General features: G+C 43.8%; 1 protein-coding gene and 1 long non-coding RNA gene across 2 annotated transcripts in view; both read right to left on the bottom strand.

The window, feature by feature from the left end:
* Window positions 1-570: 570 nt before the first annotated feature.
* The window catches only part of LOC139268459 (choline transporter-like protein 3), a 112,016-nt gene continuing 88,919 nt past the window's right edge, over window positions 571-23,667 (bottom strand). Inside the window, exons 11-16 of the mRNA XM_070886635.1 lie at window positions 19,191-19,347; window positions 17,222-17,305; window positions 7,223-7,360; window positions 5,454-5,690; window positions 4,596-4,694; window positions 571-3,171 (exon numbers count right to left, since the gene is read on the bottom strand). Of these exons, the coding sequence (XP_070742736.1) occupies window positions 3,154-3,171; window positions 4,596-4,694; window positions 5,454-5,690; window positions 7,223-7,360; window positions 17,222-17,305; window positions 19,191-19,347 (733 nt within the window). The 3' untranslated portion in view covers window positions 571-3,153. The remainder of the gene's footprint in view (window positions 3,172-4,595; window positions 4,695-5,453; window positions 5,691-7,222; window positions 7,361-17,221; window positions 17,306-19,190; window positions 19,348-23,667) is intronic.
* LOC139268036 (uncharacterized) lies at window positions 14,167-15,307 on the bottom strand. Its single transcript, XR_011593961.1, has 2 exons — window positions 15,202-15,307; window positions 14,167-14,824 (listed from the first exon to the last, which is right to left on the bottom strand). It is a non-coding gene; the product is annotated as an uncharacterized lncRNA (long non-coding RNA).

Here is a 23,667-nt window from a genome sequence, read left to right as displayed (position 1 = left end):
GTTCAAGGCCACTGGCCTGGCCAAAACCCTCCCTCGTGGTGGCCCAGTGGACCGAAGTTTAAAAAGCGCAGAGGCTCTCCCCTTTAAGTGAAAAGGAGAGCCGTGGTGATGTGGCGCAGTGACATCATCGCGGAGGTGACTCTGCACCCGCTCCCAACTTCCGCCCCTCAGTTGCTGTTACCGCCCCTCTTTGTCCCTTGGCTGTTGTTACCTTCCTCATTTACACCAACTTCCAGATAAAAAAAAACAAAGAGCGCAATTTCGCGAAAGAGTGGACCTGAGCCGCAGCTGCGGTAAAAACCACCGAAACAGGGTGAGAGCGCCCCGTTTCGGGCTGGGGGCAATTTGTACCCCTGAGACTCAAGGGATTATGGGGATGTGACTGGAAAGTGAAGTTGAGGTAAAAGATCAGCCATGATCTTCAATGACTGACCAAGCTCATGGGGCCGTATGGCCAACTTCTGCTTCCTACGCAACAGTGAGAGGAGTGCTATGTCTTCCAGTTAGTTCCCTTGTCATCAAATTAATACTATTTATTGTATTCCTTTAGGAAAACAGTACAAGTGGGAAATAATTTGCATTAGGGTCACTGTAGGTGAGGCTCTGATCGACAGTACACTCTGATTTAATCTCTTATAAGAAAATCTGAATTTGATACCATACAACATTCCTGGTGTGATATAAACAAATCTGTTTGAAGCAGTGCTAGTATTTCATATTTTTCAACCCACACACAATCTCACCCAATATGCCACAGGCATTTACAGGAATAATGCCCACATGCAGTCTTCGCAATCTCCAGCACACTGACTTTAGTGCTATTCCTATGAATAGATGATGGTGTATATAAATTCTAGAAGCTTCCAATTCATCCAGTTTAAAAAAAAAAATCAAACTTTCAAGTTTTTAACTTTCCAATAAGATTTGGTATAGTATAAACAAACATCTCCGTTTTTAAATATTATGCTCTCTCCTGTGACGATGGATATTAAACATGGATTCACCCAGTCAGCATCAACTCAAAGGTACATACATCTGTTAAGTAAATATTTTTTAAAAAGACAGTACCATGAATCGTAATGTATTTCCATGGACAAAGTTAGCTACTGCTTCATCTATGAAAATGCTAAATCTTCAAGTCACAAACTAAACAAAATAGTTCAATCTTGACCCTTATATGATCAAACCGGAGATGAGGGGGTTGACTTACAAAGGTAGGTTGGGCCTATACACAGTGGAGTTCAGAAGAATTGAGAGGTGATCTTATTGAAACATAAGATAATGAGGGGGCTCGACAAGATGGATGCAGAGAGGATATTTCCACTCATAGGGGAAACTAGAACAAGGGGCTGCCTATTTAAAACTGAGATGAGAAATGTCTTCTCTGGGGCAGAAAATTACATATATTTACAAGCCTCAGAGAGCTGTGGAGGCTGGGTCATTGAATATATTTAAGGCGGAGATAGACAGATTTTTAAGCGATATGGGAATAAAGAGTTATGGGGAACGGGCAGGGAAGTGGAGCTGAGTCCATGATCAGATCGGCCATGATCTTATTGAATGGCGGAGCAGGCTCAAGGGGCCAAATGACCTACTCCTCATGTTTTTAAAAGCATTGATGGCGGTCACGCAATCAAGGCGTACCCTTGTTTTTGAAAAGTAAAATATTTGTAATGTGGACTATCACAAAGGAGCAACCTTTTTTTTTTGCAGCAGTGTCTTAAATCTTAGAAGGAATGGCTGTGGATGCACCTTTCGTATCGGGCAAATCTTTTAACTTTTACATCTCGTCAAATTGATTTTCTTCATTCTAGGAGCAGTAACCAGATAGGCTCAGTGTCTTTAGGAGAAGGTTATAAGAAAGGAAAGTTGGAAAAGTAGGTGAAGAACTCCAGGCAGCTCTATCACTCTTGAGACTGGATGGTGATTAGGGGGACAGAGTGGAGCTGGAGTACTTGGGGTGGGCCTCGATGGGAGGCGGGGAGTGTCATGTGGTTAGACGGTATCAGTAAGCAATGTTAATGGCTTATTACAACATTACAAACATAATATTACAGATACAAAGGGCTAGACTTTCCCTAAAGCCCCCCACGGCCGGATTGCCGCCCAAAAAGACTTAAGATTCTTCAAATAACACTGGCGAAAAATTCCATTTAAAAAGGGAAAAAAAAATACCGCCCGCCGAGAAAATAGATCTTTCATGTAGATTCTTGGTGGTTAAACGTGAAACTTGGCAAAATGGGCAGTTCTTATCAGAATGGACAGTAAGTATTCAAAATTTAGACCGAGGCTGCGGTTCGGCCTAGTGAAGGGGGAAAACTAAATATTTTTTTTCAATGAAACAAAAAATAAAAATTTAGAAAACATTTTAACTTAATTGTGAAAGAATTTTAAAATTATAAAAAAAAAGCTTTAGCTTGCCGTTCTTTGCAGGAGTACTTACCTACCGCCCAGCTCCGGCAGCTTTTCGTGGGCGTTTTTTTCGATCTTGCGTATGAGTCACCGTTGAGGCAAAATTTGGACCGTGGCAGTTTTCTCGGCGGTGCATGTGGGGCCGTCTGCTCCCCAGCAGTATTTTAAAAAATGAAGAGGAAACTTTCGGCAGGTGATTTTCCGCTGCAAGAGCAGTACCGCCGAGAAAGCCGCCGAAAATGAAGAGGAAGGCCTAGCCCAACATGTTTAATAAATATTAAAGATAAAACTTAAAACTATTCCTTTTCAGGTTTAAAAAAAAAAATTATCTGAAACACATTTCAACATTGATCTTTTCAATCATTAGCACTGGAGCTAACAGCCATTTGGAGAAACTTTCTGTCCCAACCTAAGCTAATACTGAATGTTAGCTTTTATTAGAAGAATATTCAGTTTTATATTAGCAGTTCTGCTTATGTTATTCTGCGCACAAACTATCAGCAATGTAAGTGTTTTATAAATGGTTGCTGGTGTCACAGTAAAGAGATCCCAGCATACGAGATTGAACAGCAGTAAAACATTTAAGAAAAAAAGGATTATACAAAATGTACAAAAATACTCCCACGTGGACCAAACCATTCAGATTAACTTGACAGTAGGGCTCAGCGCTCCATTTAGCTTGCAGTAATGTTACGGCGTTGTTGGAATGTTGAAGTTGATAACCAGGTCAGTGGAGCCGCATCATGCTCTATTTGCACCCTGCCAAATACGAAAGAATTACATTGCAATTTTAATTCTGTGGGTGTGCTGACTGATCTACATATTAACTAACTACAGTATAAAATATTTATGCCATGTAAACATTTTAGCATGTTTAAGGCAAGATTTCTGAACTTGCAGGCTGGTTTCCCACTTGTGTGCTCACCAGCTGTAATTTCCTCCCATTGATTTTAATGGACAGGAAAATTACAGATTGGTGACCAGAAAATCTTGGCCGTACTGCATAAAATTGTTGCTGCTGCATAAATTATTTAATACTTTCGAGCTGTTTAAAAGCATCCTTGATTCTGGCTTCCATTCCTTCACCCAACCAAATCACTATATGGTCAAGCCTCTTTTCATCCCGCACCTGCATAGAACTATTCTCACCTTCAAGGCTGAGTGCTAGAGGCTTGAGCGCACATGGAACTTGATTGACATAGTTGTCCACAGTCAGATTTGGCTTGCCCATCTCAAACAAATAGTGTGCTTCCCACTAGAGGGTTAAGGACAATCCCAGAATCCTAAACAACAAACCATCTCCTCCATCCCCACCTGCAACAGAAAGCGTGAGGTGCTTATGGTTTTTATTTTCATCCATTTCCTCCTTCCCTTCTATTCCTTTTTTTTTAAACTCCTGTAGCTTCTTCCCTGCGTACCTCATGTTCCCACCAGAATCTTCTCCACTGAGACCCAACTCCAGATTGCTGAACTGCCTTTTGTGTCCCAATACTTGCTGATTTTGAAAAAAGCTCCTTTGGGTAGCCATCATTCCCATCCTCCTCTAAAAGCCCACTCTTGACCATTCCAGCTCATGGCCGATGTCTAACCTCCCCTTCCTCTCCAAGGTCTTTGAATGTGCCATTGCCACCCAGTTCTGTGCTGTTTAAATCCCTTCAGACTGATTTTCATCCTCCCACAGCAGCAAAACTACCATGGTTAAAGTCACCAATTACATTCTTTGTGACTGTAACCATGGTTCATTGTTCCTGTGTGATCTCTTCATTTAGCATGGCTGAATACTCTTATCAGTCTCTTATAAAATAGGTGCTATATAAATGTAAGTTGTTGTTGAATTCTGTTTCCTACAGGAGAGTATTGCTGACTAACATTAAAAATGCAAGCTTTCATCTCTCGTAGATTGGATGAATTGTGTTTTCCCCCGCCCCTCAAATCACCCAGTTAAATGTACCATTTTCTAGTGAAATCCTACCTCATCATAGCTAAAGCTAGCATATTTAAATTTCATCTCGAACTCAGGAATTGCTCCTGCTGTTTGGTAACAGGAAATTATATTCAGCTGTTATGACACACGATATTTTAAAGACAGTATTCATAATGTCTATAGGAGAAGGATTTGGAAGTGACACTATTGTGCCGAAGTTTGACATGCTCTTACTGCTGAAACAGTTTTCCACACTGACCATTGGTTGTAGTTCTGCTGCATTTCTGTTATTTTCCAGATTTACTTTGTCACTTCCACTGCTCCTCATGAGTTTTTGATTGCTTTTGCCCATGAATTCCTAGAAACCAGCAACAAAATAAAAGCTTCAGCATTGAGTTATTCCAACAATTTATATGTAAGCATCAATTTATGCCTATAAGAATAGAGCCTGTAATTGTAATGACAGCATGATGACCATGCATGCATGCACACAACAATGCAGCCACTGTCAGTTATTGAGTAGGCCTATAGACTCTCCATACCTGACACCACTGCCCCTTAGAGCAGACCAATACATATTTCCATGTCTTACGGGACTATCCTTGTTGAGTATACATCAATCATTAAAAAAAGTAACTTTAACAAAGTGGATGAAAGGTTGACCTGCCCCAGAGTATATCTATTCACTTAATTGTAGCTCACCATCACCTTAAGTACTAGTCATTAGTTGCGATTCACTGCCAAGTTACTGAAGTAATAAGTCAGTGTTTACTGACACACATGGTCTAATGTACCATTGGTTCCTAATATGCTCATCTGGAAGGAAGCCAGAGGAGGGCAAGATGAATTTCATTTGTTGCATTTAATGACATTCCATGAGATTGCAAGTTATTGAGGTGAGACATCACTCCCTGTGTTACAGTTGGACATTTATGAGCTCTCAAAGTTTCAAAAGGTGCCCAGTGCAACATCAATGATAAATTTAGTTAATTTGGCTGATGCATTGTTATTAAATAATAAGTTAATGTTTGTGTACAGAAAATGCCACAATGTAACCACCGCCCCTTCATTTATTACTGAATAGGGGAAGTGGAAATTAGAAGCCTTTAATACTCACCATTAACTCCTTGTCCATGAAGTAGGGTTTTTCTGCCGACCCATCATTAGTTGCCAAATCAACAGCATAACACATGAACAAGACATCCACCACCATTTCAAACACCGACAAGAAGCAATGCGCGACCAAATAGGCAAAAAAGGACACCATTATGAGCGGGATTACCCAAACATTCAGTTCACGATTGTAGTTAAATGCCATGAGGCCTCCAAAGACTGTGAAACAGACTACAAATACCTGAAAAGATCAAAAACATATTGATGGGCATTACACAAACATCATGCAAAATCCTCCTAACGCAAGATGATAAGATAATCAATGATGATTTACATAAGGTTTTCTTGGCTAATTTATTTCCTTCATTCATGATAGGATACAGGAAGTTGGTTGTCCCCTAGCAAGTCACAGTCATAGTCACACGTGAGCTTTTAAGGTGAGTGTCTGGAGACTATTCATTCGAAGCACCAGTCTAGTATGATTGATGGCTCTGAGTTTATCCAGCGGAACCATTTCGACCAGGAAGGTTCCCAGATTAGATCTCACTCGGCCCACGTCAACACTAGGGGTGCTCAGCTTGGCCTGGGTTAGCGAAGGGATGCTCAGCCATTCTTGATAACTCTGCAGCGACCCCAGCTGGAGCTGCTTTCGAGGCGGTTAGGTGAGAACAGGATCGGAGTTGAACCGGCCATGGTTAAGAGAGAAATAAAGGCCCCCTGCTCTTCTCCAAATAGTCTTGTGGTAACTTTTGATATCCTCCTGAATCACTGCCACAGACAGACCGGGATTCAGTTTAATGCCTCATCTGAAGGACGACACCGCTCACTATGCAGCATTCCCTCAGCACCGCAATGGACTGTTGGCTTGGATTTCGGGTTCGAGATTGCAGTGGTGACAAATATATTTCAATCTTTTCAATAACGCGCTCCTACAAAGTTGTCTTTGAACGATGCAACTTAAAAACATTTTATTTTTTTAATTCATTCATGGGATGTGGGAGTTGCTGGCATAGCCAGCATTTATTGCCCATCCCTAATTGCCCTTGAGAAGGTGGTGGTGAGCCACCTTATACAACTGAGTGACTTGCTAGGCCATTTCAGAGGGCAGTTAAGAATCAACCACATTGCTGTGGGTCTAGAGTCACATATAGGTCAGACCGGGTAAGGGCGGCAGATTTCTTTCCAAAAAGGACATGAATGAACCAGATGGGTTTTTACAATAATCCGGTAGTTTCATGGTCACCATTACTGATACCAAATGCTCCAAAACATTCTGATTACCTCCCTTGACACCACCTTTGATTTTACCATTAGCTATTGGTGAATAGCAGTCTTCCTGCACACCACAAGAATACATTCCACCCTCAGTTACAGTCCCATCTTGGTCACAACCTAGACCTACAACAAGAACTCTCATTTAGATAGCACCTTTACCATAGTGAAACGTCCCAAGGCGCTTCACATGAACGTTATCAAACAAAAACTTGACGTTTTCTATATTAGATATTAGTTTTATTAGATTAATTATGATATATTATATTATAAAGCATTCACATGAGCAGATAGCCCATTATAACCATAATTCTCAGCTCCCAAGGTCTGTGTAATAATGAAGTTAGGAATGTGTTAATGATTCCAGGAGACATAATCTTCGTTGCGAGAATAGCAAACCTAATGCTGTTAATGATTCATATTAAACATCAATATTTAGGAAAATCCATCAGCAGTGTAACAAGGAAGTGGCAGCCTCTTCATGAGCATCAAAGTACTCACTTTTCCAAGAAAGAGTAGAAAGTCTCCAAAGCAGTTGATTGCAGCCACATTCAGAGCATTATTTACAATCAGAAAGAAAGCTTCTTCGGCTGAGGTGCAGAAATTTGTCCCATTGATTGCAGTTGCAATGTATGCATTCTGAAATAGAAAGGGGGAAGCTTACTTTGTATAACGGGCTATTTACTAAACACTAGTTCAGGTAGCTCATTTTGCAGTACTTTTAAAGCGGCACCTTACGATATCCAAAAATCTAATTATTATCCCCTCTCTTTTTGACTTTCCCACAAAAACATGTTTAGGAAGTGCCCTCACTGCTTTTCCCATGTGACAAACCCACCAACAACACCACCCCCCCCCCCCCTCCCGGCACCCATACTCTTCCTTTTCTGTGCTCCTCGGTTCACAGTATCAGGTAGGTAGCAGCCCACCAGCATATCTTTACATGGGTGACCAAGGTAGTGTCAACAGATCATTCAAACTGTATAGTATATCAACCCAAGCCTGAATCCTGCCCTTGCAGGATGCGCTCACTTTTCCGAAGGGGTCACGGGATAGCAGTCACTGGATAGCAGTCAGCAGTGGGAACCTGGGCTGATTGTAGCAGCTTCACCTCACTGAAGTCACGTCAAACCTGTGGCTCTCTAGTTTGGAGTCACAGGAATATATATTCCTCAATTCATTGTTAGCAAAAGAAAGTTGGTACAAGTATAAGGCAGATTTCCCCGATTATACCTGTATTGGATTTTTCGCTAACATTAGCAAATTGACTAACATTAGCCCCAATAATATTACAATTATTTCAGTATCCAAAATAACTGGCTCCCAATTATTGCCTCTCACTGAGTGATCCAAAGCAGCAATCAAAAATAGGAGGCGGGGTCAGATGGAAACCAATATGAAGGTGTACTTTTAATTTAAAAAATATTTGCGACCTTAGCCCTTTGAAACAGAATTGAGTTTAATGAAGTGTTTTTTAAGCTTGATCATAAACTGCTTCTTTAAGGGTGAAGGAGGTACGTTAAAACGTAATATGTAGAAGAACATTATAGCAGTATAAACACAGAATAAAAAAGAAAGATCTCTAGGAAAAGCTTTACCAGAAAAATAAATCTGCCCCCAAACACTACATCAAACGGCAACATCCACTTAAATTTATCACAACACCGTGGCTCCCAAAAATGTACGGGCCATGATGCTGGTGTGGTGCTCGAATCTCACCCACCAGTAGCCCAGCACTGACCTGGCCAGCAAGTGCCCGTGTCTCCAGAGGCGCATCTTGGGGCCCCTGCCTTCCCCCATGCAGCTGAAAACTCTGGTGCCTGTCCACCATTAGGACAGGGGTGGGTTGGGGAAGGTGCTCGGACTCCTCCCACCCCCCCCCAATTAAGAGCCCATGTAGCTTCCCCCCTCCCCCCGGCCCTTGTGAAAAGGGGATGAATAAACTTTCCCCAACTTTGAGGGTCAAGACTACTTTCCCGGCCTGGAACACACTAGTGGGTTTCTCCTGTGCCCTTCTGAAGGCTTGTACATCTCATCTGACTGGGCATACTGATCTCTGGTCTTGCGCTGGGGAAGTAGGAATTCCAAATGTAGGGAGATCCCTGACCCTGGCCCTACTGGTTTTGGTAAGGGGTGAGCTATAAGATCGAACAGGAAATCCCAACTCGGGTCAGGACCCAGCGTATCCGGGCCTTGTTCCGGGCCATTCTGCCAGACTCCCACCCAGAGGTCCTGTGGGAGTCTGGTGGACGTAAATTCGGCCCCTTTAAAAGATATTCTGTTTTCTTGTTACGACAACTACCTGAAGCTGTGATACTTAAATATAAGGATGCACACCGATCTCTTTAGTGTGGTCAGCTCCTATGTTAATAGTCATACTGTAAATAGCAATTAGTCTAATCTCACCTGCAAGAATTGAAGTGTTTAAATCCATGTCACTTTATAGTGAAGTCCACACAATAAAGTTTGAGTAGAGACTTTATATACAGTCTATTCTTAATTTGAAATTGCTTAATTTGAACTGTCAATTCAAATTGAAATTATGTAAAACTCACCTGTCCTGTTTTATTGAAATTTCTTAATTCAAACCATTGGATAATTGAATTTTTTCAAAGAGAAAACTACTTCAACCGAAATAGACTATAGGTGTCATCCAGTGGCCTTACATAGTAACCAGTACTTGCATTGAATTCTCTTAATCCCCAGTTGGCTCAGTGGGTAAGTTCAGCTTGGCAAGGCTGTGGTTTCAAAGGTAGCCTGTGTTACACAGAAGGGAAGACTTTAGTGATGAGACTTTAGTGATGAGGTGTGATCCAATGCCGACTGCAACAGTCACTGAGGGATCCACTGAGTGCGGGTCATCGTGATGGCCTCCTCCGTGTGGATCTAATTCAACAGAGCCGAGCCTCCTTGCCAACAATATCAAAGCCCAGACCTTCTTGACTGACCTAATTTGCATATGGCGACGTGAGGACCAGTGGCACAGCACACGATAACTATTTGTGATGTGGGATCTGGCGCAGACTGTGGAGCCCCTCCCTGCCCTGTCCATGCATTGGAAACATGCCTTTAAAACCTTGCTGGTCCTCTCTGTGACAGTGTAAGCATTCAGCCACTAGCCTGGCACCGTCTCCCACGGCAAGACTTGCGTGTCTCCCCTTGAGCTCCAAGGCTTTCTTCGTGTAGGGTGTGAGGGGTTTAAATGTGGAGTTGGCTCCTTTGGTTGCCTGCCTCTGAAACACTATTGTGTGCCAATTTCTCCTGCAATAGGATCGAGGTAATGTCCGAGAAATTCGGGCGCGACACTTCTTTGGTTGTGCAAGGATTGTGATGTTGAGGCCCAATGCATCCCTGATATTGGGCCTCGGGTTTCTCTTTGCACATACATCCAACACCTGTTTCAGACATGGGCACTGCACGCTGATTCTTTGGTCTTTGCTAATATGGCAGCAGCATATATTGGAAGCTGCTCGGACGAACTTCTCGGCTCATGAGGGGAAGGCTCGCAGTTAAGCAGTGTAAGCCAAATTGCTTGGGAGAGTTGAAGAAAGAGATGTGGGGATATCAGCCTGTCAAAGTGGAAGAAAGGGCTTTAGGATTGTACACGCTGGTAACTGCTGTTAGGGGAGCTGGGTAACCACAGTGCAAGATCCCGAGTTAGAGCCTTGTTTAATCAGAGTGCATTGTGAAGGGTTAGTTCTGCAAATGTTGCTTTAAGAGAGGCCAGGGTGGGCAAGAAAGAAAAACAGATTTAAAAAAAAATAATTTATGGGTGTGGGGTGTCGCTGGCAAGGCCAGCATTTATTGTCCATCCCCAATTGCCCTCGAGAAGGTGGTGGTGAGCCACTTTCTTGAACTGTAGAGGGCAGTAAGAGTCAACCACATTGCTGTGGGTCTGGAGTCATATATAGGCCAGACCAGGTAAGGAGGCAGATTTCCTTCCCGAAAGCACATTAGTGAACCAGATGGGTTTTTAATGACAATTCAGTAGCTTCATGGTCACCAGTACTGGTACTAGCTTTTTATTCCAGATTTATTTAATTACCTGAATTTTAAATTCCCATAGCTGCCGTGGTGGGATTTGAACTCATGTCTCTGGATCATTCGTCCAAGTGATACTTTGCCTGACCTGCTGAGGTTCTTTCTGCTCTACAGTCCTAGGGGTGAGGGAGTCGACACTTAGTGCTACTGCTACCTCCCAGCAGATGTTATATTACTGGCAAGCTTGCTGGCACAGACACACACAGGAAGGAATCTGTGCGCCTGCCTTCGATTTGCTTCAGGAGGGTCTAAGTCAGAAGCGTTCTGCGTTTTTTCTCTCCTGCTGCCTTGACTGGCTGCTTGGTGCATACAGTCCGTAGGCAGCGTTCTCGAAAAGATTGATGAGACCTGCGGTGAAGTAATCTAAGAGTCAAATGAGTGAGCCAAGCACTGTTTTTTCCAATACAAGGTAGTTGCCCCATCGGTTGCTGAAGAGTGCAGGTCGAACTGTCCCTTTAAAGGCTTCACTTCAGTTGCCATGCATGCCAGCTAATTACACCTGTTTTACACAAGTTTCATAGCAAGGACTATTCCACTGGCTATGTAAATAAGCTGCCCCAGGAAACTCTCCTGTAACTGCCCATTCAGACCACCGGCAGGTGTAAATCTTTTCTCATTGTTATAACTCACTGCCTGGAAATTCAGGACCTACGGACCTGTTCCCCAAATGTGCTTCCTAATTATAAAAGTAAATGTCTGGCATGGGAATTGATGGATGTGGTTCTACAGTAAGGAATAACAGAGTGTTGGCTGTCTTTTCATCACTCCAAGACGTCTGCCAGGAAAGAATCCGCCCACAGCATTTCAAATTAGAAGATATTTGTGCCAACGGACTCAACTGTTGTGATCTGTGAAATGTTTGATGCCTGGGACTAAAATGATGCCCACTGCTAACAGCCCAAGGCTTCGAGACAATCTCTGGTCTCTATGATGTGAACAGTGTTGCTGAACTCCAGTACGTTTTTTTACCTGACACAAGCTGGCTTCCAAGAGTTCAAAAGCTGGATCCTATGAAATTAGCTAAGTTACAGCTATTCAGTCTTTCTCATGTTCAACTATGAAAGATGCTGTTGTTCCAGCTATGCTGGATCTGCTCAGATCATCAAACTGCTTGGCCTCTTTCTCTTTGATCTGCCCTACAAGTGTTGACAGAATCTGCATGTTGCAAAGTCATCGTCAGGCAGAGGAAAGACTGAACCAGAGGAACTGATCGTGATAACTGGTGACTAGGAAATTAGAGTTGCTGAACATTTTAAAAACTAGGGCCCCGAACTTGGTGCACTCACTGCCCGCTGCCGCCGAGTTTTTTGGGCGGTCGTCATTCGGTGCCAGTTTCCTCTAAGGCCTCCCGCTGGCAGGGAGGGAAGACCGTTGGGAACCGCCCGCTGACGTGCAAGGCGCGTTAGTGGCCTCCTGCCTGCTGAGCTGCCAGTTTGGTCCGGGCAGGAGTCGATGGCAGCAGGGGGAAGGACTGTTGCGTGGAGGCAGGTCTAACCCCAACGGTAAGGAGTTCGATGTAGTCCTTACTACTAGGGGGATCAAAGGGTATGGCGAGAAAGCAGGAATGGGGTACTGAGGTTGCATGTTCAGCCATGAACTCATTGAATGGCGGTGCAGGCTCGAAGGGCCGAATGGCCTACTCCTGCACCTATTTTCTATGTTTCTATGTTAAGTATGAAGACCTGCAAAAAAAGGTTACTGAACTTTTTTTTTTTTACAGCGAATCAGGTGGATGGGGTCCCCTGAAGGTTTTCCAGTGTTACTTTTTGTGTACATTTTTATTTTTATGTGTTCCCCCTCCCTAGGCCCGACTCAATCCTTGGCGGCACTTTGGCAAGGATTGCATTTGCCGCCGAGATTGGGAGCTCCTGCCTGCTGCCGCCCACATTCAGGACGCAAGTCATGTTTTTGCCGCCAGGCGGTCTTTGCAGATCTTTTTGAGGAATCTCCCTATCAAAGTAACGCCAGGTCTCTCGGCGGCACTTGGGCAGGCCTTAGCTTTGACCAAGTTCGTGCCCTAGGAATTTAAATCAAGCATTTTATATTAGAATTATCAAGTAAATTCTAATAGAGGCTCAGGGTACAAAAGCAAGGAAATTCTGCTTAACTTTTATAAATTACTGGTTAGCTCTCTGTTGGACACTATAGGAAGGTTGTCAAGGCAGAGGAGATTTACCAGAATGATATCAAGGATGAGGGATTTCAGTTATGTGGAGAGACTGGAGAAGCTGGGATTGTTGTTCTTAGAGCAGAGAAGGTTAAGGGGAGCTTTAATAGAGGTGTTCGAAATTATGAGGGTTTTTGATAGAGTCGATAGAGAGAAACTGTTTCCACTGGCAGCAGGGTCAGTAACTGAAGGACGCGGATTTACAGTAATTGTCAAAAGGACCAGAGGGAATGTTTTCAGCAGCGCGTGGTTATGATCTGGAATGCACTGCCTGAAGGGGCAGTGGAAGCAGATTTTATAGTAACTTTTCAAAAGGGAACTGGATATGTACTTGAAAGGGAAAGTGTGCAGGGCAACGGAGAAAGTGGGGCGGGGGGGAAATCAAAGAGCCAGCACAGCCGCGATGAGGCAAATTCGATGATAAACTTGAGAGTAATGAAAATAATTTTCAGATCAAGAAAGTTTTCAAACGATAGCGATGTTTTTATACTTGGCCCATCTCGGATATTACTGACAGTCCTCTTTTTATACAAACTACCATTTGGGTAAATTAATATTCAACAGGCTTTTAAACAAGTTTATCTAAACAAAAGTTTCTGTTGCACTACAGATTCTAGCCTCAAACTGGCACCTGCAGAGGTGATGCTTAGTCTGCAGACTCGAATTACACTGCTGACCTTCCATCGCACAAGAGTGCCCCACCTTCCCCCAACAGTAAAACACGTTTATAAGATGCCCAGGATGTCCAATGAATGGCATGGGCACATTCAAATCAAATCAACTAATGGCCACATTTTCTCTTTTGGTTGAAGGAGCACAGAGACTGCGACGTGACACCAAGCTAACTGAGAAAACTTACATCCAACACAGGGAGAGGGAAGCGGGAAAGAGTCCTGTGGCTTCACTTGAAAAAAAAATCTCCACCTGATTTCCTGACCTATAAAAGGTAGAGGGATGAATCATTCTCCGAGCTATAGGAGTAGATTAGCTGTTGACTGCACTACACAAAGCTGACCCTTAACATGCTAAGGTAGTGGGCGGGCGAAAAAAAAACTTATTGAATTATTAAACCAAGCTGTCCACTACAAAGTAAGAGATAGTTGTGCAATGATTTTTTTTTCTTTAAATGGTTCAATTGTTTCACTTCCAACTTTGCTTACAATCCAAATCAGTGTCAGGCAAACAGTGAATGACCAACACCGTTGGAAACTGTCACAGAAGAGCTAACGCACCATGATAATTGTGCAAAGTTTGAGCATTTATTTCATTGTAAATTTTGTTATTAAAAGTATAGATGTTTGCAGAATCGCAGATTTCTGGCCAGCCTCCAGCGATGACAATGGCAACCGATCAGCCAGTGAGAGCCATGAGAACAGCAGGGTGGCACTTTGCCAGTTCCCCTTTTTCCATGAATTGCTTGCTATGAATAATCACTGCTTTGTGCAGCAGCTGAATCGAGTGGTTGAATGAGAGATAGACTGAGGCCATGGATAGATGGCTACCATGGCGACAGCTGATCAGGTCCTTACAAACGTAGTGTTTGTGCCAGCAAGGATACCTTGGATTAACCAACACTGAAACAGGGAGGCGAAGCTGTGCTTCACGCGGTCATTGTAAAAAGCCCGAGACACAAGTTCCTGCAAGGAAACGGAGGCCCAACATGAGTTTAAGTCTGAGGTAGAACATTCTCATGCCGGTCTAGTATTTTAGGGCCGCTGTGCCTCAATAGTTTTCACTGCAATTTCTGGCTTCAGTCGTCCGACAACAAACAGCTAGACAATCTTGCAGCTATCACCATCTCATTTCTTCTCGGATGCATTCATTCTTTTCTCCCTTCTTTGCTGTGAGGACATTTTCGTTCTCAATGTAAATCTCAATGTTCATTTTCAACTGATCTGGAAAATAACATGGAAAGGTGATTACAAGAAACAGGTTAGCACCGAGTGCAAGGGAAATCATTACGACCTGGTCGCAAAATTAATATGCTTTATTACAAAAAAAAAGGAAATTAAGATCATGAGGCTGATCTCAATTAGTTTAAAATACAGATCAACAAAAAAGTAATAACGTTTAATGTATTTAAACAAGCGAAGTGCACGGAATGGCACTTAAAAGCCAATGTTAAAAATTAAAATGGTAAGAAAGACATTCTTAAAAAGTTAGCAGAAACATTAAAAGGTTTAAATAAATAAATGTTTACTTTCAGATTTAAAACAAAACATTTCTAATAAATAAAACAGCAAAATTACATTAACCAATAAAAATGAAATACCTGATTTAGTTCTTGAAGCTTAAGGTAGTATTACAGCTTCACATCTTTTGTTGTTTCCAGCGATTCCTCCTTCCCCAGCTGTGTTTGGCTCCCTGAAAAACCTCTGACCTTCTACCGTTCAGGCTGGTTCTGCCCAACCATGAATAGCAGAGCTGGATAAATAGCCTGGCCTTGTGTACCCTCCAACGACAGATAAAAGCACCTGGGCCTTGAAGTTTAAGCAATCACAAAGCTGCATTCTTGCTTTCAGTATCTCAGGGTAAGCAGGCGAGGTCATGTCACTGTTTTCTGGAGGATGAAGTGTACAAGGATTGCCTCATGGGTGGACTTGTTTACTGCCATTTAAATGCATGTACTGCTCAATAGGGGCCATTTCAGAGACCACATGCGAGCAATGTTGGAAGAGACTCCAGATATTTTCCTCCCTCCCTCCCTTCTTCAGATGACCTTCGAGATCTGTGAAACTTACCCTCCAAGTTTCCTAGAGTTTGAAAATCAACAGCACACATGCTGCGATATCAACATCTAAAGACTTTTATAAACAGGTTTAACAAAAGCAACATTAAATATAGCGGCGGAAGCAACAAACATACTTTCCAAACCAAGCAAATACAACAGATGCATTTTCAAAATAAACTGTTTATGTGCAATAACTTTTACTTCATTGCTGCATTATTCAAACAAGCTACTGTAAGTTAGGATAACACAAGAGGAACAAGAAAAGGCTATTTGTTCCATTTCTTCGTCACTTCTCTATTGCAACCCACTGGAAGGATCCTAGTCCTAGTTCTATAACCATCTTGTCATCATCATCATAGGCAGTCCCTCGAAGCGAGGATGACTTGCTTCCACACCAAACAGGGATGAGTTCAAAGGTGTTTCAATGAAGGACCTAATATTCCAGAGCCCGAACTACATCTTGGAGGGTGGAAGATGCCTGTACGTGGATTTTTTTTAATGTGTGGTGGTCATTGCACACCAGCCACCACACGGGCTTGACAGAGCTAGGTCTTGGTCCAGTGGCAAGGGTTAACCAAGATGAATTGGAGACCAGCTCTGCTGCACAGATCGCGCATGCACACATATCACAGTGTGGGCTGGCCCGTGCTGCCCCAGGGTCCTTGCCTCTTCTGGATCCCGGTCACTTCCCTCTACGAACTCTTGCCGCTCCTTCGCCCCTCTTGCTGTGCCTGCCCACACTGTAATCAGCGACCTGGCTTTGCAGCCGTCGCCCTCCTGCAGTAGCACCATAATACCAGCAACCATCTTGTACTCCTGTAGTATTATTTTGAAAATTTTACTGAACAACCCAGAACAGGAGCCCATTTAGATAATCAGGCTCCAAGGAGATTGGCGCTGTAGGAATCTTATGACAAGATCACTGGAGATGATCACACGCTGCCTTCGGGAGTCATCTCTGCTACTTCTGGGGCATTTTTAATTGGTTTTCTTGGGTCCAATGGCTGGAATTGTGGATGGCAGCACAGGGCAGATTTGAGCTGGTAGATCAGCTGTTGTCAGTAAAACCAGAACAAAAGTAATGGAAAAAAAACATTACCAGTCCCGACTCTTGCTGGTCTCCATAAAACCAGCCCTGACTCCCCCTGGTCATAATACCAGCCCCAACTCCCGCTGGTCTCCATAATACCAGCAGTCCTGACTCCCGCTGGTCTCCAAAATATCAGCAGCCCCGACTCCCCCAGCAAAGATCATCACCGGTAAGAGAGAATGCAGATAATGGGACCACTGATATTTCAGGTTTACTGCCATTATTTGAACATTTAAAATTTTTTTTATATTCCTTGTAAATAAAAATTGCATTATTAATCTCAGAATCACATTCTGACTTCTGAAAGGGACTATCTATCTCAGGTTGACATAATATTCTCCGATCCAGTGTGTAACCGTCACACATTGACTGCTGCTGCACCCAAGTACAAAGCCTTTTCAATTTCTCCTGAATAGAGGCCATTGCACAAACCCCAATAGTTCATTAGCAGCTCTTAAGGAAGTGAAGTACCTGGTTTAAAAATCGCAGCCACTTTTCCAGACAGCAGAGGCAGCACATGCAGCATTTAACCAGACATCTGGCACAGGCGTTTTCCTAAAAGAGGGAGCAAAACAGTCCATCAAATCCAAACAGTCCGTCAAATCCAGTACACTTGCAGCTCAAATGTTACTCCTGCTCATTATTCTTCAAAGACTTTGTTCTATGTTCGGTATGACAATTCATTCAGACTCTTGTTTTTTTTTAAATTGAGAAACCAAGATGCAGAGCCAAGGCCGTAATGCAGGACAGCACCAAGATTAAAAATATTTGAAAAGAAAATGAGATACCACACAGTCAGACTCCGCGAAAGGCTTCGATATATCTGAACCTAATCTTTGTGTCATCTGCAAATTTTGTTACACTAAACTCTGTCCCCTTTTCCAGGTCATCTATGTATATTGTAAACAGTTGTGGTCCCAGCACCGATCCCTGTGGCACACCACTAACCACCGATTTCCAACCCGAAAAGGACCCATTTATCCCGACTCTCTGCTTTCTGTTCGCCAGCCAATTCTCTATCCATGCTAATACATTTCCTCTGACTCCGCGTACCTCTATCTTCTGCAGTAACCTTTTGTGTGGCACCTTATCGAATGTCTTTTGGAAATCTAAATACACCACATCCATCGGTACACCTCTATCCACCATGCTCGTTATATCCTCAAAGAATTCCAGTAAATTAGTTAAACATGATTTCCCCTTCATGAATCCATGCTGCGTCTGCTTGATTGCACTATTCCTTTCTAGATGTCCCGTTATTTATTCCTTAATGATAGTTTCAAGCATTTTCCAGTAATTGGGGGGAGGTTTAGAGGAGATATGAGGGGAAATGTCTTCATTCAGAGGATAGTGGGGATCTGGAACTCACTGCCTGAAAGGGTGGTAGAGGCAGAAACCCTCACCACATTTAAAAAATACTTGGATGTGCACTTAGAGTGCCGTAACCTACAGGGCTACAGACCAAGAGCTGGAAATTGGGACTAGGCTGGATAGCTCTTGGTTGTCTGGCGCAGACACTATGGACCGAAATGGCCTCCTTCCGTGCTGTAAATTTCTATGATTCTATTCTATGATTCTATATTTGCCCGATTGGTTAATCTGTGTGGTTGGTGGAGAATAAAATATTGAAACAAAGTGCTAACCAATCATTTTCTTCAAAGCTGTGCTATTGCTGCAAGATTGGTAAAGCATCAGAAAAACTAACAGCGGAAATTGATCCAAACCATGGAATTGAGGATAACAGTCCTGACTGACAAACTGCAGCTGAGGTCTCAGCCGGTCCTCAATGCACTCCTTATTACATGTGTGCATCCATTGTTTCAATTAGACACACTCAAACTTGGACTCTCATTGACATGAACGGACAGAAAATATCACCTTGCCCCAGGGAGGAGAACATTTGCATCCATACTCACTCTTGTAGTGATGTCAATAGGACCTATACCATCCAATCTCTTTACAAACATTTATTGTAAAGCACAGTTCACGTATTTCAGATTGAAAATATTTCATTCCTTGCTCAAAAATGTGAGAGAACGCATTCGGAAATCATTTCACTGTGCAATATAATCTGGCACCAGATCCGAATCACAAGATCATCAGCTGCCCTCAGTCCAACAACAATGTAATAGTTTATAACCAATGATAGACCTCACAGACAGATATTGGCCTTTGATGCTGATACGATTACTGAAACAGAAATAGACTGGATAAAAGCTAAGCATTCAGAATCAAAGACAAAATATATTATGAGCAGATTAATTTAATTGGACCCATCTTTTTATTAAATATAGTTCATTCAAATCTTATAAACTGCACTTCAGTAAAATACATTGCTCTTTATCACTTTAAATGGTAAAGTGTTACTTAAAAAGAAGGGATATCTTGAAAAAACATCAAAAGGACTGGAAATGAATCCCAGCTCTGGCTCTTATCTTACCTTTCTCTTCAGACTGCTGTGAACGTACAGAAGAACAATCCGTGGAATCCTAACAAGGGTGATTATAAATGAACCCTTTACAACCGTTCCCAGATGGTAATTAAACAACCTTGAAATAGAAGTGAGGATTGGGTGGCTGGGTGGATTATTTTTGTCCCTGAGAAAATAAATCACTCATTAGACTGAAGCCTCTAGTAAAAAGAAACACAGCTGGTGTTTAACACATTAAACATGAGCAATGCTATTCCATCAAAGACTCAGGGGCCGAAATTGCCCTCCGTTCCAAACGGGGCGCACTTACCATTTTCTAAGTGTCCTATCCATCCCAATTCATGGGGCAGATAATCCGACAAAATTCAGGACGTTATTTTTTTTTTCCGGTCAGAGTGGTGTTGCAGTCATCAACAGGACAGAAATGTGGCAGGTCGGAGCAGTCGTCGTCAGCGGGGCGGAAGTGCGGGCTGGTCGGAACGGCTGTCACTCCAAGTCATTAGCGCCGCGAGGGGATTGGAAAGGGAGTTGCCGCCGGTCAGTAAGGGGTTGGTGCATGCCCAACGCGCTGGGAACATGGGCGGAGCGGAAACCCAGCTCGGGGGCAATTTTGGTCGGGTCGGCCCATCCATCTGCCCCCGGTCGGTAAGGCCTCTCCAGCCTAAGGAGAGGGGCAATTTCGGCCCCTCAGTGTTTAAGTGCGGTGTGGTACTGATCCAGATTTCCAACAGGTTCAATTCCTGATTGTTTGACGAACAGTTGCTGGTGTGGGTGCTGGAGTTGGGGGAAGGGAGGCAGGGATGGTGAGAACGGCTACAGTTAGCTTCGGGTCCCTGGGGGAAATAAAATCGCCAGGGTTCTTGCTGATTATTCATGTGGTCAAAACAAGGCTCAGTTGTCATGAGGTTCTTCCCCAAAAGTCAAAAAGCTTGACAACTTTCACTGTCAAAGCTCAGACATAAGCAACATGTTGTTGATATACCAGAGGTCGGATAGACACCTGGAATCAGATCCCAGTCTGTCAGTATCTGTCAGTACCCATGGAGCCAGATCCCAGTCTGAGTGAGCAGCCATGGAACAAGAATTACAGTCTGTCAGCACCCATGGAACCAGATCCCATCATGCCAGTGTAGAGGCAAGATGTTAAGAGAGGGAAGGATCAGCAATGTCAGAGGGATCAACCAGAGAACAGCAACTTGTAGTTATTTAGTGCCTTTAACATAGTAAAATATCCCAATATGCTTCACAGGAGCATTATCAAACACATTTTGACATCGAGCCCCATAAGTAGATATTAGGGCAGGTGACCAAAAGATTGGTCAAAGAGGTAAGTTTTAAAGAGCGTCTTAAAGGAGTAAAAAGAGGTAGAGAAGTGGAGATGTTTAGGGAGGGAATTCCAGAGCTTAAGGCCTTGACAGCTGAAGGCACGGCTGCGGATGCTCAAGAGGCCAGAATTGGTGGAGTGCAAAGATCTCAGGGGGGCATTGTTAGGCTGGTGGAAATTACAGAGATAGGGAGGGGTGAATTCATGGAAGGATCTGAAAACAAGGATGAGAATTTGAAAATCAAGGTGTAGGTCAGGGAGCACGGGGTGATGGGTGAACAGGATGGTGCTAGTTAGGATGCACGCAGCAGTTTGGCTGACTTCAAGTTTACGGAGGGTAGAACGTGGGAGGTTAGCCAGGAGCGCATTGGAATATTCAAGTCTAGAGGTAACAAAGGCACAGAGGAGGAATGTGGTTATGGGAAACCTATGGTAGACAATGTCTGTCACGTATTGAGCTGCAAGTCATCAACACACCCATCCACCGTGAACTTATGCTCAATTACACTTTGAGACAATTTAAATACCAGTTTATTTAATGGCAGTTTCTTGCCTTTATTATTCCATATTAGTCTGTTAAAGGAAAAGATCGTCAGTGCCTTCAGTTCAAATAAAGCTTCTGCATTGAATTTTTCCCATTAAAAGTCTCCAATACGTGATGTAAACTTCAAATGAGCACTAATGGAACCAGTAGCTACTTACAGCTGGTTGCAGCGAATCGTTACCTTTCTGAATGAAGCTCTTTTGTTGAACTTTTGATGGACAGCATTGCAATGACAACTTCCTGACCCATAAGGTCTAATTCTATCAGCTCACACTACTAGTGAGGAGCCTCACTCGCTGGCAGCCCACATCAGAAATTCAAGAGCACCATTAAAATTGGCCCTTAGCTTTCAGAAAGTGGTAAAGCATTCCATTCACACAGTCTAATGTCAACATCAAGTTCTTTCCAATCAGGTAGCGCATGGATCAACTAGAGAGCAAAGTGTTCACTACTTTGTCCGAGAATGTGCCTTAGCTCCAAAGCGCCGCTCTGCGCCAATGTGAACTTTTTCATTTTCCGCTCAAACCACCCTCGTGGGCTGAATGCAATTCCACAGTTGTGACAAGCTTCAGGCCTTCGTCCACTAGGAACTTGAGACTGCCCAAATATCTTTCATGTAGATCACTCACAGCCAACAGAGAAAGGTTACCATGCTGCCAGATTCGGCTGAATTCAAATCCAGCTCCCAGAGCAGGAAGGACAAGGCACTAGTCCATTATACAATCAAAGCCTAACCTTTCCATTTAAAAAACATTTATTCGTTCACGAGATATGAGCATCACTGGCAAGGTCAGCATTTATTGCCCATCTCCAATTGCCCTCGAGAAGGAGGTCATGAGCCACCATTTCAGAGGGCAGTCTCAGAGGAACTCCAATTAAATATGTGTGATTATATTTATTATCTAAGGAGAACCAGTTAACTAAATCAGCTGTTTGCTGATTAGCGCTGGGTGTGTTGTGCTAAGGTGTAGAGTTTAGTTCTACTCGAGAGTTGCGAGTGTAACTAGAGGGATGGCAGTGCAGCTCAGTCCCGTGGATTGCACATCCTGTGGCACGTGGGAAATCCTGGATGCTTCGCGCAGTCTGGACGACCACGTGTGCAGGAGATGTATCCAGCTGCACCAATTCGAGCTCCGGGTTTTGGAGTTTGAGCGGCAGCTGGGGTAATGCGGTGCAACCGTGAGACTGAGAGCAACGTGGATAGCATGTTTCTAGAGACGGTCACCCCGCAGCTTAAGAGTGTGCAGGCAGACAGACAGGGAGTGGCTGACCATCAGACAGAAGAGGAGGACTGAGCAGGAGGAGGCCTATAAAAGGCCCAACATCGGAGAGGGGATATTGAGGAGGCCTATAAAAGGTCCAACGTCGGGGAGCAGTGTCGGAGAGGCGGAGTGGGGATATCGAGGAGGCCAGCTGGTGCAGCTGCAGCAGGGAGAGAAGGCAAAAAAGGAGTAAAAAGAAATCGAAGGGTGACGTCACAGTAAGGGGGTAAGGTGATTGGCTGGTGATTGGTGAGTAGTTTTTCTTTTTCTTTTCTTTATCAGTAAGTAACCTTTTAGCATTGTTGTTGCCAAATTAGGTTAATCTAGGGGTTAAGTCATGGCAGGAGAGTTCGGTCACGTGTTACGCTCCTCCTGTGCTATGTGGGAAGTCAAGGACGCTTCCAGTGTCCCTGACGACTACATGTGCGGGAAGTGCATCCACCTGCAGCACCTGACAGACCGCATTGCGGCACTAGAGCTGCGGGTGGATTTACTTTGGAGCATTCGCAATGCTGAGGATGTCGTGAATAGCACATTTAGTGAGTTGGCCACACCGCAGGTAAAGGGTACACAGCCAGATAGCGGATGGGTGACCAACAGGAAAAACAGTGGAAGGAAAGTAGTGCAGGGGTCCCCTGCGGTCATTCCCCTGCAAAACAGATACACCACTTTGGCTACTGTTGAGGGGGATGACTCATCAGGGGAGAGCAGCAGCAGCCAAGTTCATGGCACCGTGGGTGGCTCCGCTGCACAGGAGGTCAGGAAAAAGAGTGAGAGAGCAATAGTGATAGGGGATTCAATTGCAAGGGGAATAGATTGACTTTTCTGCGGCTGCAACCGAGACTCCAGGACGGTATGTTGCTTCCCTGGTGCAAGGGTCAAAGATGTCTCGGAGCGGGTGCAGGACATTTTGAAGAGGGAGGGTGAACAGCCAGTTGTCGTGCATATAGGTACCAACGATGTAGGTAAAAAATGGGATGAGGTCCTACAAGATGAATTTAGGGAGCTAGGAGCTAAATTAAAAAGTAGTACCTCAAAAGTAGTAATCTCAGGACTGCTACCAGTGCCACGTGCTAGTCAGAGTAGGAATCGCAGGATAGCTCAGATGAATACGTGGCTTGAAGAGTGGTGCAGAAGGGAGGGATTCAAATTCCTGGGACATTGGAACCGGTTCTGGGGGAGGTGGGCCAGTACAAACCCGACGGTTTGCATCTGGGCAGGACTGGAACCAATGTCCTCGGTGGAGTGTTTGCTAGTGCTGTTGGGGAGGGGTTAAACTAATATGGAAGGGGGATGGGAACCTATGCAGGGAGACAGAGGGAAGTAGAATGGGGGCAGAAGCAAAAGATAGAAAGA

This window comes from Pristiophorus japonicus, chromosome 8 (assembly GCF_044704955.1).
Source record: "Pristiophorus japonicus isolate sPriJap1 chromosome 8, sPriJap1.hap1, whole genome shotgun sequence".
NCBI lineage: Eukaryota > Metazoa > Chordata > Chondrichthyes > Pristiophoridae > Pristiophorus > Pristiophorus japonicus.
Note: the sequence above shows the minus strand (reverse complement) of the source record. Positions and strands in the feature narration are given on the sequence as shown.